At 38.3% G+C, this 14318-nt stretch overlaps 1 protein-coding gene across 2 annotated transcripts in view; it reads right to left on the bottom strand.

Moving 5' to 3' along the window:
• Positions 1-1208: 1208 nt before the first annotated feature.
• SRBD1 (S1 RNA binding domain 1) overlaps positions 1209-14318 on the bottom strand; it is a 229504-nt gene continuing 216394 nt past the window's right edge. Inside the window, exons 20-21 of one of the 2 annotated variants that reach the window (XM_065927372.1) lie at positions 6752-6936; positions 1209-3517 (exon numbers count right to left, since the gene is read on the bottom strand). In XM_065927372.1, the coding sequence (XP_065783444.1) occupies positions 3228-3517; positions 6752-6936 (475 nt within the window). In that variant the 3' untranslated portion in view covers positions 1209-3227. The remainder of the gene's footprint in view (positions 3518-6751; positions 6937-14318) is intronic. The other variant, XM_065927371.1, reaches the window with a different exon arrangement.

Below are 14318 nucleotides of genomic sequence, written 5' to 3'. Positions count from 1 at the left end.
TCCTTGGTGTGTATGCACAGAAGTGGGATTGTTGGGTCATATGGCAGTTCTATTTCCAGTTTTTTAAGGAATCTCCACACTGTTCTCCATAGTGGCTGTACTATTTTGCATTCCCACCAACAGTGTAAGAGGGTTCCCTTTTCTCCACAGCCTCTCCAGCATTTATTGCTTGTAGACTTTTGGATAGCAGCCATCCTGACTGAAACACAGATGGCTAACAAACATGAAAAAATGCTCAACATCACTCATTATCGGAGAAATGCGAATCAAAACCTCAATGAGGTACCTTTTCTTTTCTTCTCAAACTTTCAACTCCTTTCCCCTCTGAACTTTAGTCTGTCTTCTTTTGCATTTCAATGAGAAAATAGAAGCAATACATAGAGATCTCCCATGAGCATCCATTATCATATCTTCCTAACTACATCTGTGCCCAATATTCAGTCTTCTCTACTTTACTATGGACAGACTCTTTGTATCCCTATCTTAGACCAATCACTTGTGCACTAGATCTATTCAATCTCATCCACCCAATGATCCCATCCCAGTAATTCTCCTCTTCGCCTTCTGTATCAAATTTTCCTGGACCTTTTCTATTTGTATATATTATTATTTCTTCTGTTTTAAAAAAAGATACAATTCTCCCTGTACTCCATTTTCCCCTTCCAGCCACTCTTCTATTTCTGCTTTTCCTTTACAGCAAAAAAACCCTGAAAAAATTATCTATATTCCCTATGTCCAATCTAACTCCTCCTACACTCTCTCAAACCCACTCCAGTAAGGCTTTCATCTCCACCGTTTATCAGAAACAATTCTTGTTGAGGTCAATAAAACATCTGCCCCAGTTAACTTCTGGTCATTTTCACATCTCAGTTAAACCTCACTGAAACATTTTCTAACTTTTCTGTAAAAGTCAACTCATTATTATATGCTGTCACTCTTATATTGCTTATCATGCTTGTGATTTTATATTTTTATGTGATTCTTAATGATTCTTTTTTCCTCAATAAACTTCAAGCTACATAAAGGCATTTTTGGAGCTCTATTTTTCTATAACAATTGTATAGTCAGTGTCTAGCACAATGCCTGGCACATAGGAGGCCATCAACACAATTTGAAAAAATGAATGCTTTATTATCATCATCCCCGTTTTAAACTTGGGAAAAGAAGGCCCAGAGACGTAAAGGTACCAGCTTAAATGCACATTGTAGATTATTGGTAGAACAGGAATTAGAACTAGTTGAATATACTGACCACCAAGCATCATGCTACATTATGGAGTTTTGAAATAAATGAAATGAGCCCTCTTCTCCCAGAGCACTACCATGTTTGGGCTGAACAGGACAGCCCTTGTGTCTCCAAGGGCTTAGCTACCAGGTCAACAGAGATGAGTCACACTGTTGACCACTCTGGTTCCTGTGTTCAAAGTGCCCAGGGAGAGGGCCCCTTCCCTGAAAGCATTTGTTTGACTAAGTATGGTGACGGGTGTTAACCAGACTACTTGTGATCATTTTGCAATATATACAAATATCAGATCATTATTTTGTATGCTTGAAACTAACATAATGTCATATGACAACTATACCTCAATTTTTTTTAAAAAAAGCATTTGCTTGAAATTATATTGCAGGCTTCAGAATAAGACTCTTCAGACGCATATCACTCATCAATGATCTACAAACTGTGAACTAGGAAGAACACAGGGAGGAGTGAGCGGGAAGGCCAACTTGAAGTTACAACATTAAGAGCCACTGTTAGCTGAAGACCACTAAGAAAGAGAGAAAAAGCATTTCGGAAGTGAAATCGTCAGGCAAAGAGGAATTGCATTATATACTTTTAAGGAACCCACGGCATTAAAAAGGTCTACTTAAACCAGTTGGAAGGCTGCAAATTTTGAGAAACATGAACCATGCAGAACTATCAATAAACATAGTGCGATTTACCACTTTGTAAGGGACTGTACTATTAAGGGCTTCCCTGGTAGCTCAGACGGCAAAGAATCTACAAAGATGATCGGATGATTCATTATACAAAATGGGGCACTTTGGAAACAAAAAGAAGCACTTTTTAAAATTATGACAGGGCAATGAGGGTTCACCAGGACTGACTGTCCCAGGTACACAAGCAGGACTGGTCACCCTCTTTAGTAATCATCTACTCATTATGCATTAAAAAAACAAAAACAAAAACCAGGTACTTAATCTGTTATGTAAAGGACTCCTTCAGGGAAACCAAGCAGCCAGAATGGACAAGGTATCAGTCCAGTGTGCGCTCTGTTTAAATCATTTTTACCCTCTATGATCCTGCTAATATTTACCATCTCCACTGGGGAAAAACAAAAAAAGAGCGAGTTAAGAGTCACTGGCTTTATCTACTTGTTTTTTTGTCCCTTCACACCTGATACATTCAATCTATAGGAGAGGGCCATTTCTATCCCCATTTGGAGTTCAATATTTATGCTTATGAAAGAATATGCCTTTCTATGATAAGTCAAACAGAATGTCATTCTTGGGATTTCTAGAGACTTCCATTTTCCCTAAAGGCACAGCTGGCTTATACAAAATTTGTATGAATATGTGCCATATCTACTTCAATCAAGACTGACTCTTAGATAATTCACTGAATCAACACAGCAAAAACAAAATCACTAACCACAACATTTTATTGTAGAGATCAATACATATATTTTTCTGAGAAATAATTTGAGCTATTCACTTGATGAGTATGACCATATCAGGATCTGTTTAATTGGTATATTTTGGTTTGCTCGGCAAGAGAAAAATCACAAGTCAAATCCAAAAGGCCTGATTTAAGAAAAAAAAAGTCTATAAAAAGAGAGGATTAAGAAACATTATATGATTTAAATTAAGAAGATAACTCCACATAAGTCCAGCAAGGCAAGTTGGCAAGTAGAAGTGAAACAGTCTATTATACAAAATGGAAAAGGATTCAAAGATGAGTTATAAAAAATAAAATTTTGGTCAGAAAATCATTACTACATGAAGCCACATAAAGGTGTCTGTGAGCTGCTTTTTTTAAGGGGAAAGGAAATCAAGCAATTAGCTCTCTATTTATTCAAAAGGAAAAATAAGGAAAATGTTTGGAAAATACTTCTGATATTAAGTGAGTTCTTTCTCATCTGCCAGCCAGAGCTCACAAACATCTGACTTATTCTTGCCAACCTGTAGAAGTGAGGGAATAAAACCACTGTCTGGCCATCAGTGACACGCTCACAACACCCGAATGAGATCCAAGGTAATCCTAGATCGGGGAATGTCAATGTTGAGTACTCGGACTTCCACTCTTTCTCCAGGGCCCAGTCCAAGACTCCTTCTCTTCTTTGTCTTAGAAAGTTTCGCTTCTGTTACATTTCGTATGGGAATCAGCCCTGACCTCCCCACTCCTATATCCACAAAAATTCCAAACAGGGTGGCATTCTCGACTTTGCCTGTAAGAACTGTCCCAACCTGCAGGTCTTCCAAGCAGACTATGCTTCTCTTGAAATCAGGTTTATCGAAATCTACAACGAAAGGGGAAAATGGACAGTGTGTATAAATAATAAGGCATTGTTAGACACAACGTAATTTAATGAGTAAGTATTGAATACATATCAATTATGTGCCCAGACCAGTATTAAGCATTGAGGGGAGACATAAAAGGAGCTGAAGATATAGGCCTGCCTTCAGAGAAGAGGCATCCTAGTTGGAGAAACAGCATGTGCAAAGTAGAAACAATTCAAGAAAGTTTACTCAAACACCATCTTCTCCTCAAACTCTATCTTGCCAACCTGTGAACATCAGCACCATACACAAGGGCCTCAAAAGAGTGTCTTATTTTCTTTATGAAGAGGAGATGAGAAAATACATTTGCTCAATGAACATGCAAGGCTAAATCACAAATACTGAGAAAATAAGACCCTTGTTAACAGAAGAGTGGGAGTTTTCCTCCAAGTAACTGAATTCTCAAAATATTTAAACTGGGTAGAACATCCATAAATGTTTAGTCAAATGTGGTGAAATTTAAATGTTCTTTCTCACTTCTCCCCCCAAAATTTGAACTTAAGGATCAATTCCTATCCACTTTGAATAAATTTATCCAATCAAAAAGAATGGGCTCTTGATTAACTATTGCTCAGAAACCCAGATCGGCCAGTACCTTATCTCCTTTCTCCTCTTTCAATTCAATTCATAAAACACTTATTAACTCCTATTAGCACTCTACCAGGTACTCAAGAAACAAAGATGAAGCACAGATCTCTACTCTCGAGTTCTTATAGCCCTCTTTCCCTCATTCGTGCCTGTGTACAGATACATTTCTCTGTTCATTAACACTACCCCCACCAAAGACAGGCACAAAGCCTGCAGAGGAATCACGGCTTAAGTTAAAGCAAAACAAAAACAACAACAAATGTTTTATGATGGAGAAGGTTACAACTAACAATTGAAACAGGGCTTTTGGATTATCTGTGGATTCCATTTACCCATGCTCCTCTTGGCCCCCTTTCCTAGGATTACTGAATGTTGATTCTAATAACAAAGAACACATTCTATGCTTGGATCTCCTTTTACTAAGACCTCATTTTCCCCTCCACCCATTCCATTTCCTTTTCCTCCACAGCTGTTGGCTTTATCCTGATTACTTGTTAAAACTATCCTTTACATTTGTATTAACAACTGGTCACCTCTTGGTTCCCCTCCCCCAGCCTAACCATATTGAAATCAAGGTTTTCTTTTTTAAAAAATCCACTTTTTACCTTTAAAACAAAACAAACCCCCTCTTTAAACCTTAAATCTCATTTTCCTCATAAAAAAGGAATATGCTAACACTAGAATTGATTGTGTAGAATTCTATCTGATGCTCAGGAGTGAATTCCAAAAATAAAGAGTCCACTGAATACGCCATTACACTGGGCAAGGACTGTGTCAAAGCAAAGGGAAACCAAGTTGTTGATCATGATCAGAGGCAGGATGGTCTCTGAGGCCCCACAAGTATTGTTTTTATACTCAGAAACTGTCCCTCTTTCTTACAGAGGTCCAGCAACTACAATTCCCCAAGGGTTTCTGATCAGCTGCTTAAGTTTGCATGGGAAATCAGAGTCAAGAACTATTTACCATAGCCTGGGCCACTGAGAAATCAGAAAAGCCTCCATGTGCCAGGCAAGCTTTAACACTTTGATTGCCAAGGCTGCACGCTCAGTCCCTGTCACCAGGTTGCTTCTGATGAACACAATTTATGGAAACTAACTGGCGACCAGAGTGTTAATAACATAGAGTTGATTATATCACCAGAAAAACAGAAGACAGGATGAGTATAAAGAAAGAATGAGGCAAGAAAGGAAGTAACTTTGAGAAAATGGAGGGAAAAAAAGAGATGTAACATAAATGCAGAAACATTCAAAATACTATCTGCTCATTTAAACGTATGACTGTCTGCTTTTCTTCCTGATGTATTTAGTGTTAAAATAAAAGTTCTCAAACATCTAGAAACCTGTGACTTATGCTAGGGCAAAAGTCAGTTCCAAAGAGATCTATTTGAAATTTCACTTGAAACACTGATAAATACTGCAGAAACTGGTAAGCTCAATTCAGAGCCCAGGTGTATGTTTCTGTTCAACTAGAGGCATCATCAGGTAAAGACCAACTGAGCTGTTGGTTGTCTAAATCAGCTGTGTAATCTGAGTGCTGATCTTTGTGCTGAGTCTACAGTGTAACTGAGATCATGGAACAATCAACATCAAGACTGAAAAAACAAAGATGGACAAGAAAAGCCAGAACAGAGCATATTTGCCAACCTTCTAATGTAGTGGTTTTAGGGACAGCACTCCCACCCTGCTTGAAAACCACTGCTCACTGCTAGACAACACCTATGGAATTCACACCTAAGAATAACTGCAAAGGGTGAGGGATTTGCTTTGGATGGACCACCCACGAGGCTTCTACTCCTACATTTTTGGCACAGGTCTTACTCTATGTTTCATTTTATTTTTCTCCAATCTTAAAATTAATTTCAAATTTACACAGCTATTGAGGGAATGGTACATTGAGCTTGACAGATGAACACAAATTCCCCCAAACCTTTTCAAAGAAACCACCTCAACACAGCATAACCCAGCATGAAATGAGCCAAGCTGTAAACATGGTATCATAAAGATGATGTGAGACAAGCACAGATTCATTTAAATCTCAGGGTGTCCTAGTCAAATTTCCTTGGGAAGTAGGTCATTTGATACCTTAATTCCTTCTCACCGGGTCATTGCTCTCAACAACTATGGCCCTTAAACTTCGTTCCCCATCTACCTGTGCTGAAAGCCATGAGACTTTTAATTAGAAGGAAAATCAACAGTGAGATAGTATCTTTTTTCTTCAGTGTTCACTGATATAGAATCCAAGAACTTGGAAGGCTATAACTTAGAAAGAAGATTCACTTTAATTTGTGAACTGAATGCTTTACCTTGGACTTCTGACTCTTACGAGGTAAAAACAGTTACAAAAGGTTTATGAAAAATGTGTGTCTCCATGAACATGGCAGCACATGCATGATGTGTTTAGCCTAGTGTGATGGGAAATAAGCCTGGGAGGAGGAGTCTGGAGACCTGGCCTCAACTTCGGCTCTGGATGCTTACTAGCTTCAGTGACTTTGAAGGAAGGTCACTGCGCTCTAGTTTTCTCATGGAGAGAAAGACAGAACGGAGGATCCTGTGGTGTAGGATCACTGTGAGCTACACAAGTGAAAGATATTCACATTCATTGTTTACCTGTTCGAAAGTCAAAGCTCTCAGGCTGGCTAAGGCCATCTACGATGACCTGTAAGGTGTGTACTGTTGTTTGCAATCTTTCTGCAGTTTTCTCTATTCCTTCTTTTTCAAGGAATGAATCTAATTTTTGCTGCATTTCTGGCTTTCCAATCTCATACAGTGTCCCTCCAACGAATGACAAAAACCTACAGAGGAAGAAAAACAAGAACCCCCACCAAATATTAATAATATTACTTATTTTCCAGTCTCCTTATATAGATCACTCCTATTCATCTCAGATCCATTCATCAATCAACTGGTCTTTACTGAAAGTCTACCATGTGCCCCATGCCATAAAGATGATCTGTCTTGGGAGAAAAAAAGAAGGGGATGATTTGAGGTTTTTGAGTTACTTTCCAAAGAAGCTCCTGCTCAGAATCAGCATCAGAAACATTTTACAGTGCAATGTTCATTAGACTTTAGTGCCAGATATATTTTCTAAATAAGATACCTATATTTGCTTCATGTTTCTCCAAATTTCAGTTAGGAAAACTTTTCTTTGCATTTAAGTTAGCTATTAGGCAAACAATGAATTGCTGCTATCAAAATCCAGCATTTTACCCAATAAGGATTGCCAGCTTTTGACAAACAAATCACTTTATCCATATGCCATTTCTCTGTTCTTTACTTCTGTGTACCCATGACAGTGCAACCTGTGCAAGCATATGCTCAACCTAAGAAATCTCCAATTCCATCAAAGGTTATGCCTCACATGGACTAAATCATATCAAGTATATTAAGGATTCAGAAGTCAAGAGAAAAAGGATGAGAGGATTATCAAAAAGTGACTTCCTCCCCAAATGGAAGCTCTCCAAGGAAGACCTCAATTACATAATCTTAAGGTGAATAAAAAAAGATGTCCTTTTCATTATAGGGGACTGGAATGCAAAAGTAGGAAGTCAAGACACCTGGAATAACAGGCAAATTTGGCCTTGGAGTATGGAATGAAGCAGGGAGAAGGCTAATAGAGTTTTGCCAAGAGAACGCATTGGTCATGGCAAACACCCTCTTCCAACAACACAAGAGAAGACTCTACACATGGACATCACCAGATGGTCAACACTGAAATCAGATTGATTATATTCTTTGCAGCCAAAGATGGAGAAGCTCTATACAGTCAGCAAAAACAAGATCAGGAGCTGACTGTGGCTCAGATCATGAACTCCTTATTGCCAAATTCAGATTTAAATGGAAGAAAGTAGGGAAAACCACTAGACCATTCAGGTATGACCTAAATCAAATCCGTTATGACTATACAGTAGAAGTGAGAAATAGATTTAAGGGATTAGATCTGATAGAGTGCCTGATGAACTATGGATGGAGGTTTGTGACATTGTATAGGAGACAGGGATCAAGACCATCCCCATGGAAAAGAAATGCAAAAAGGCAAAACGGTTGTCTGAGGAGGTCTTACAAATAGCTGTGCAAAGAAGAGAAGCGAAGAGCAAAAGAGAAAAGGAAAGATATTCCCATTTGAATGCAGAGTTCCAAAGAATATCGAGGAGAGATAAGAAAGCCTTCCTCAGTGATCAATGCAAAGAAATAGAGGAAAACAACAGAATGGGGAAGACTAGAGATCTCTTCAAGAAAATTAGAGATACCAAGGGAAAATTTCATGCAAAGATGGACTCAATAAAGGACAGAAGTGGTATGGACCTAACAGAAGCAGAAGATATTAAGAAGAGGTGGCAAGAATACACGGAAGAACTGTACAAAAAAGATCTTCATGGCCCAGATAATCATGATGGTGTGATCACTCACCTAGAGCCAGATATCCTGGAATGTGAAGTTAAGTGGGCCTTAGAAAGCATCACTACGAACAAAACTACTGGAAGTGATGGAATTCCAGCTGAGCTATTTCAAATCCTAAAAGATGATGCTGTGAAAGTGCTGCACGCAATATGCCAGCAAATTTGGAAAACTCAGCAGCGGCCACAGAACTGGAAAAGATCAGTTTTCATTTCCAATCCCAAAGAAAGGCAATGCCAAAGAATGCTCAAACTACCACACAATTGCACTCATCTCACACGCTAGTAAAGTAATGCTCAAAATTCTCCAAGCTAGGCTTCAGCAATATGTGAACTGTGCACTTCCAGATGTTCAAGCTGGATTTAGAAAAGGCAGAAGAACCACAGATTAAATTGCCAACATCTGCTGGATCACCAAAAAACTGAAAGAGTTCCAGAAAAACATCTATTTCTGCTTTATTGACTATGCCAAAGCCTCTGATTGTGTGGATCACAACAAACTGTGGAAAATTCTTCAAGAGATGGGAATACCAGACCACCTGACCTGCCTCTTGAGAAACCTATATGCAGGTCAGGAAGCAACAGTTAGAACTGGACATGGAACAACAGACTGGTTCCAAATAGGAAAAGGAGTACATCTAGGCTGCATATTGTCACCCTGATTATTTAACTTATATGAAGAGTACATTATGAGAAACGCTGGGCTGATTGAAGTACAAGCTGGAATCAAGATTGCTGGGAGAAATATCAATAACCTCAGATATGCAGATGACACCACCCTTATGGAAGAAAGTGAAGAGGAACTAAAAAGCCTCTTGATGAAAGTGAAAGAGGAGAGTAAAAAAGTTGGCTTAAAGCTCAACATTCAGAAAACTTAAGATCATGGCATCTGGTCCCATCACTTCATGGGAAATAGACGGGGAAACAGTAGAAACAGTGTCAGACTTTATTTTTTTGGGCTCCAAAATCACTGCAGATGGTGATTGCCATGAAATTAAAAGATGCTTACTCCTTGGAAGGAAAGTTATGACCAACCTAGATAGCATATTAAAAAGCAGAGACATTATTTTGCCAACAAAGGTCTGTCTGGTCAAGGCTATGATTTTTCCAGTGGTCATGTATGGATGTGAGAGTTGGACTGAGAAGAAAGCTGAGTGCCGAAAAATTGATGCTTTTGGACTGTGGTATTGGAGAAGACTCTTGAGAGTTCCTTGGACTGCAGGAGATCCAACCAGTCCATCCTAAAGGAGTCAGTCCTGGGTGTAAAATGGAAGGACTGATGCTGAAGCTGAAACTCCAGTACTTTGGCCACCTCATGTGAAGAGTTGACTTACTGGAAAAGACCCTGATGCTGGGAGGGATTGGGGGCAGGAAGAGAAGGGGATGACAGAGGATGAGATGGCTGGATGGCATCACCGACTTGATGGACATGAGTTTGAGTAAACTCCAGGAGTTGGTGATGGACAAGGAGGACTGCCTGGCGTGCTGTGGTTCATGTGGTTGCAAAGAGTCCGACATGACTGAGTGACTGAACTGAACCAAAGGTGAATATTACTTTATATATTACATACCTATAATATTTAGGAGACTATTTGCCTTTCTCAATTTCCCTTTGCTATGTTTACCATTCCCCATGTTTGTTTAGTTGCCTCTCAATTATTTAGCTTTGGAGTTCAGTAATGAGTTAATCAAGAAAAAAACCAAAGGGTTAAAGATGAATTTCCCTTCAATTTCATCTGAATATTAGGCTATAGCTTACTTTCTTGATTATCCTTGGCTGTGTACTTTTCTACATCGTTAACTTCCATTTCCTATGATTAATGCCTCTTTAAAAATGTCAACACAGTAATCAGATAGATAGTGATCCTAATGTCCCCAAATCCTTTCCTCTAAGGATGTCTCTGGAATACAGGCAGGGGAAAAAGAAACTGTTGGACGCTTGTCTATGATTAGAATTGGGATGTGTCTTATTTGCTAGGTTACTGCATGATCACAGAAGGAATGCTTGTTATTGCCAGTCTTTCCACGCCCCCACTGTTGTGTTCAACTAGAGAAGGGCTCTTTAGTGATAATCAGGTAGTGAGTCTGTTATCTAGTGGAGAAACTCTCTCATCTCTTATTTAATGAGGGTATCTCTTTGAGTTCAAATGTGTAATCATCCTACATTTCCAAAGTTGTAATTTCAGTCAAAAGCAGACTGATGAAAATCCAACCTATTTTCCTTAATATATTTTGGTTAAGGGTCTCATGAAAGACTAGGGAGTTAGCACTTGGGCTCCTTTTTTTTTTAAATGAGCTTCCATCCCAGCTGGCGGCCAGTGAGTTGCACACTTCATGTCTGTGTGTCCGTGGCTTCCTGGGCCCATGGACAGGCAGTGGTACCTTTAGTGCTGACAGGTGTCTGTTAGTAGCACATAACAGCCCTGGTGACAGGCAACAGCTGCTACAGCTCTGACTGACGGGGCAGATGACACATGGCAACCTCTGCCCGCAGCCAACTTCCCTGCACAACTTCCCAAATAATACCGGCCGTGCTGTGCAGACTTCCCTGGTATTTACCCTCTTGGTTTGATTGGTCTGCAACTGGCTATTCAGCAGAACATCTTTCAAATCCCTAAGATTCTGGCTTACAACCAACCAATAAAAGGTCAAAAAAGTGTATTTGTGGGTTGAAGATTCATAATAAACTTGAACAGCATTTTATAAAGTAACTAAAAGAAACTTCCCAAAGTATTGCACATATCTTGGCCTCAATAGCAAAAACACTCACTCAGGAGGCCACTTGGAGACTTCAGGTTTTGTGTGCGTGTACATGTAACTAACTGATACTAAAGTCACTTCCATATAAAGGATTCTGTTTATAGTGGCTGCAGATGCACAAAGAATATTGGTCTGTTTAACCTGGGTGCATATTTCATATATCATTTTCATCCTCACACACATAAGCCTGAGGGCACTGGTAATTAAAATCAATAAAAAAGCACCAAATTGTACTCCAAGCTAATGCTTCAGTATTGATCAACCCTATTTTTAAATGTCTATGCAACACAGTCAGATGCTTTTTTATTTTGAAAACTTTCTTAAAGTTACAACAGGGTTGCAGAAAATGGAAATTAACAAGAGGGAGGCTATAAAATGAATGGGGAATAGCATTGAGTTTGACCTCTTTTTAATTTCAAAAATATTCAATTGTAAACCATAGGAAACAATGTTTTTTGCTCAGTAGCCACTTAAGAAACATGTGTTCTTTACACTAAGAATAACTTATTCTACATTATTCTAAATTTTTACTCTAGAATCAAGTGTGATAAATAATATCCACCATACGGCTTCATTTTAGAAATAAGAAATACTCAACACAAAGTACTTTCTGGCTCAGAAGTATCATATAAAAACAATGTACTTTATGAAGCTTAGAACTAGAATGTGAGTGAACATGTTCTGAAAAAATAGTGCTTGATAGATGTTCTCATTTAATCTTGACAATAATCCTAAAAGGTAGGTATCACATCATACAGAAAGGGAAAACTGAGCTTTAGGGAAGTTAAATAACCTGCCCAAGGCCATATAGCTATTTTCACTAACTGGAGTTTCATGCTAGACACATCAGTGTATGTCTGCTTATAACTGCAGTTATGTCGAAATTAAAGTGTTATATTTGGTTAAGATATAAAACAATACTTTGGGTAACATTTCACCAACACGATTTAATGACAGATTAGTTTTAAACATTAGAGAGTTAACATTGACGAATCCAACGGAGAAATTATTATATAAATGTATTTAAGTAGACAGTTCTCTCAAAAGTCCACGGGTTATTAAAATCATAGTCTCATTTTCTTCACTGTCTCTGAAAGGCTTTTTCAGTTTGCTAAGGACTGCTGTCTGAGCTGCTGTTTCTATTTAATATGTAATTTCATCCATCTTACTTAAAGTAAGAAAGTAGCATAAATGCAACAAATAAGCACATCATGTTCTTTTAGCACACATCTGCACAAAGTTAAAACACAGACCTTGCAGCCGAGAGAGGCTGCTTGGTTTTGAAACAGAATGCTATATAAAACGTAAAATCGCTGATATCTTCAACAGAAACTTGTTACAAATGCAAGTTCTCCTCCTCAAAGAATAAGAAAAGTCTGTAATGTTTTTCTTGAAGAATAAGAAATTCTCAAGATTCATTAGACTTCAGATATAGCCATTCAGTTTTATGTAATCATTTCCAGCATGGAGAAAGAAATTTAGGAGGCCAGGACTCATTACATTAAAGCAACATGATATCCCACAGAGCACAGAAAAATCATGGTGATGCAACTCCATCACTTTAAAAACAACTTAATATTAACATGTGCTTTGTGGGCTACACACACAAGATTTAAGGCTCCACAAAGAGCCATGCTACAAGGGCAAAGTACTCCTAGTTGTCCATCCACGCTGGATACTTTTAAAAGAGACTTTCATACTTGTTTATTTTTATCCATTGGTTTTACTCAGTCTTAAAGTAATCATATCAGTAAACCAATAAATGCAAAAGCATAGTCATTTTAGAAAAAGTAGTTACAGATAAAGCAGAGAGCATCATCTGTAATACAGGTAGACAGACATTCAACAATTTAAAACAAAAGAGGTAACCTGGCCTTCTTACCTGTGATTGTGATTATTGAGCAAGCGGTAGGACACAAATGAAAAGTTCAGTTTGTTATACTGAAATCCACAGACTCTAAGTATTTAAAATGTATTGCTTTATATTAAAGACAATGTAAATTCCAACATGGCAAAGGAGGGAAATTCACTCCTCCTTGACGCTACCTATGGGAGCTGAACTCACCGAGGTAAGCATGGAGCAGCACACTTCAGTTTTGCTTAGAGCAGTGTGGCTTTACCACATCTGCTGTTTCAGCACTCAAATCAAAGGGGTGGCAGTGTGAACTGCACTTTAATCATCATCAAAGAATCTTTTCAAATTTCTAACCTCTATTAAACCAAGATACTGAACTGGGCCAGAATCCTTCAAAATCTTCACTGATGTAAAATCCACAAGTAATGGTAAATTCAAGTAGAGGGCATTTACAGAGAAGCCCATGGAACAACCTATTGGGCTCATAAGCTAGCAGGTATCTAGTGAAGGTAATACTGAAATGGTTTTTGTTAGCGCATCATCAACCACAGAAAGTTACAGCAAGTAATTTTTCATAAGAATGTAACAGCTTTTGAAAACTTACACACTGCAGATAAACTTTTGAAAAAATGTACCCCTTTCAGAAAGGGTAACCAAGGTATTTCTGAAAACTTTTTGGGTAGCAGGGGGGCACTTTTAGTGTTATTGCTTGGTACCATTTAGAGTGTCATTGGAGTACTTCTTGCATCTAAACACATTCTTGTATCTATGAGCAGCAGAAAAAAAACAAGAACCAAAAAGAAACTACCACAGATTAAGGAAGGCAGTCTGTCTTCCAAAAGACTTGGTTTATACGCATCAGACTGTTAACCTGCTTCTAACTTCTGAAAAACTTAGTAAATGTTTCCTCCTTTTTCAAAGGTCTGTTACACATGCATTGAGGCTGGATACTTGATGCACGCTGCATTAATTGTGGGAGAACATATCCTTAGAAAATGGTTTTATTTTATTTTAGCAGTTTAGTAAAAGGAATGAATTTTGTTAAAAAAAGAAAACAGTTAAAGTGTGCTTATATAGACAGCCTCTAAAATCTAAGATTAGAATGATCTCTTTAGAAATAGCTGAAGAAGACATGCAGTTACAAAATACCTAAGATCAGAGAAAT

The sequence above is a fragment of the Muntiacus reevesi genome, chromosome 3, assembly GCF_963930625.1.
Source record: "Muntiacus reevesi chromosome 3, mMunRee1.1, whole genome shotgun sequence".
NCBI classification, from domain to species: Eukaryota; Metazoa; Chordata; class Mammalia; order Artiodactyla; family Cervidae; genus Muntiacus; species Muntiacus reevesi.
Note: the sequence above shows the minus strand (reverse complement) of the source record. Positions and strands in the feature narration are given on the sequence as shown.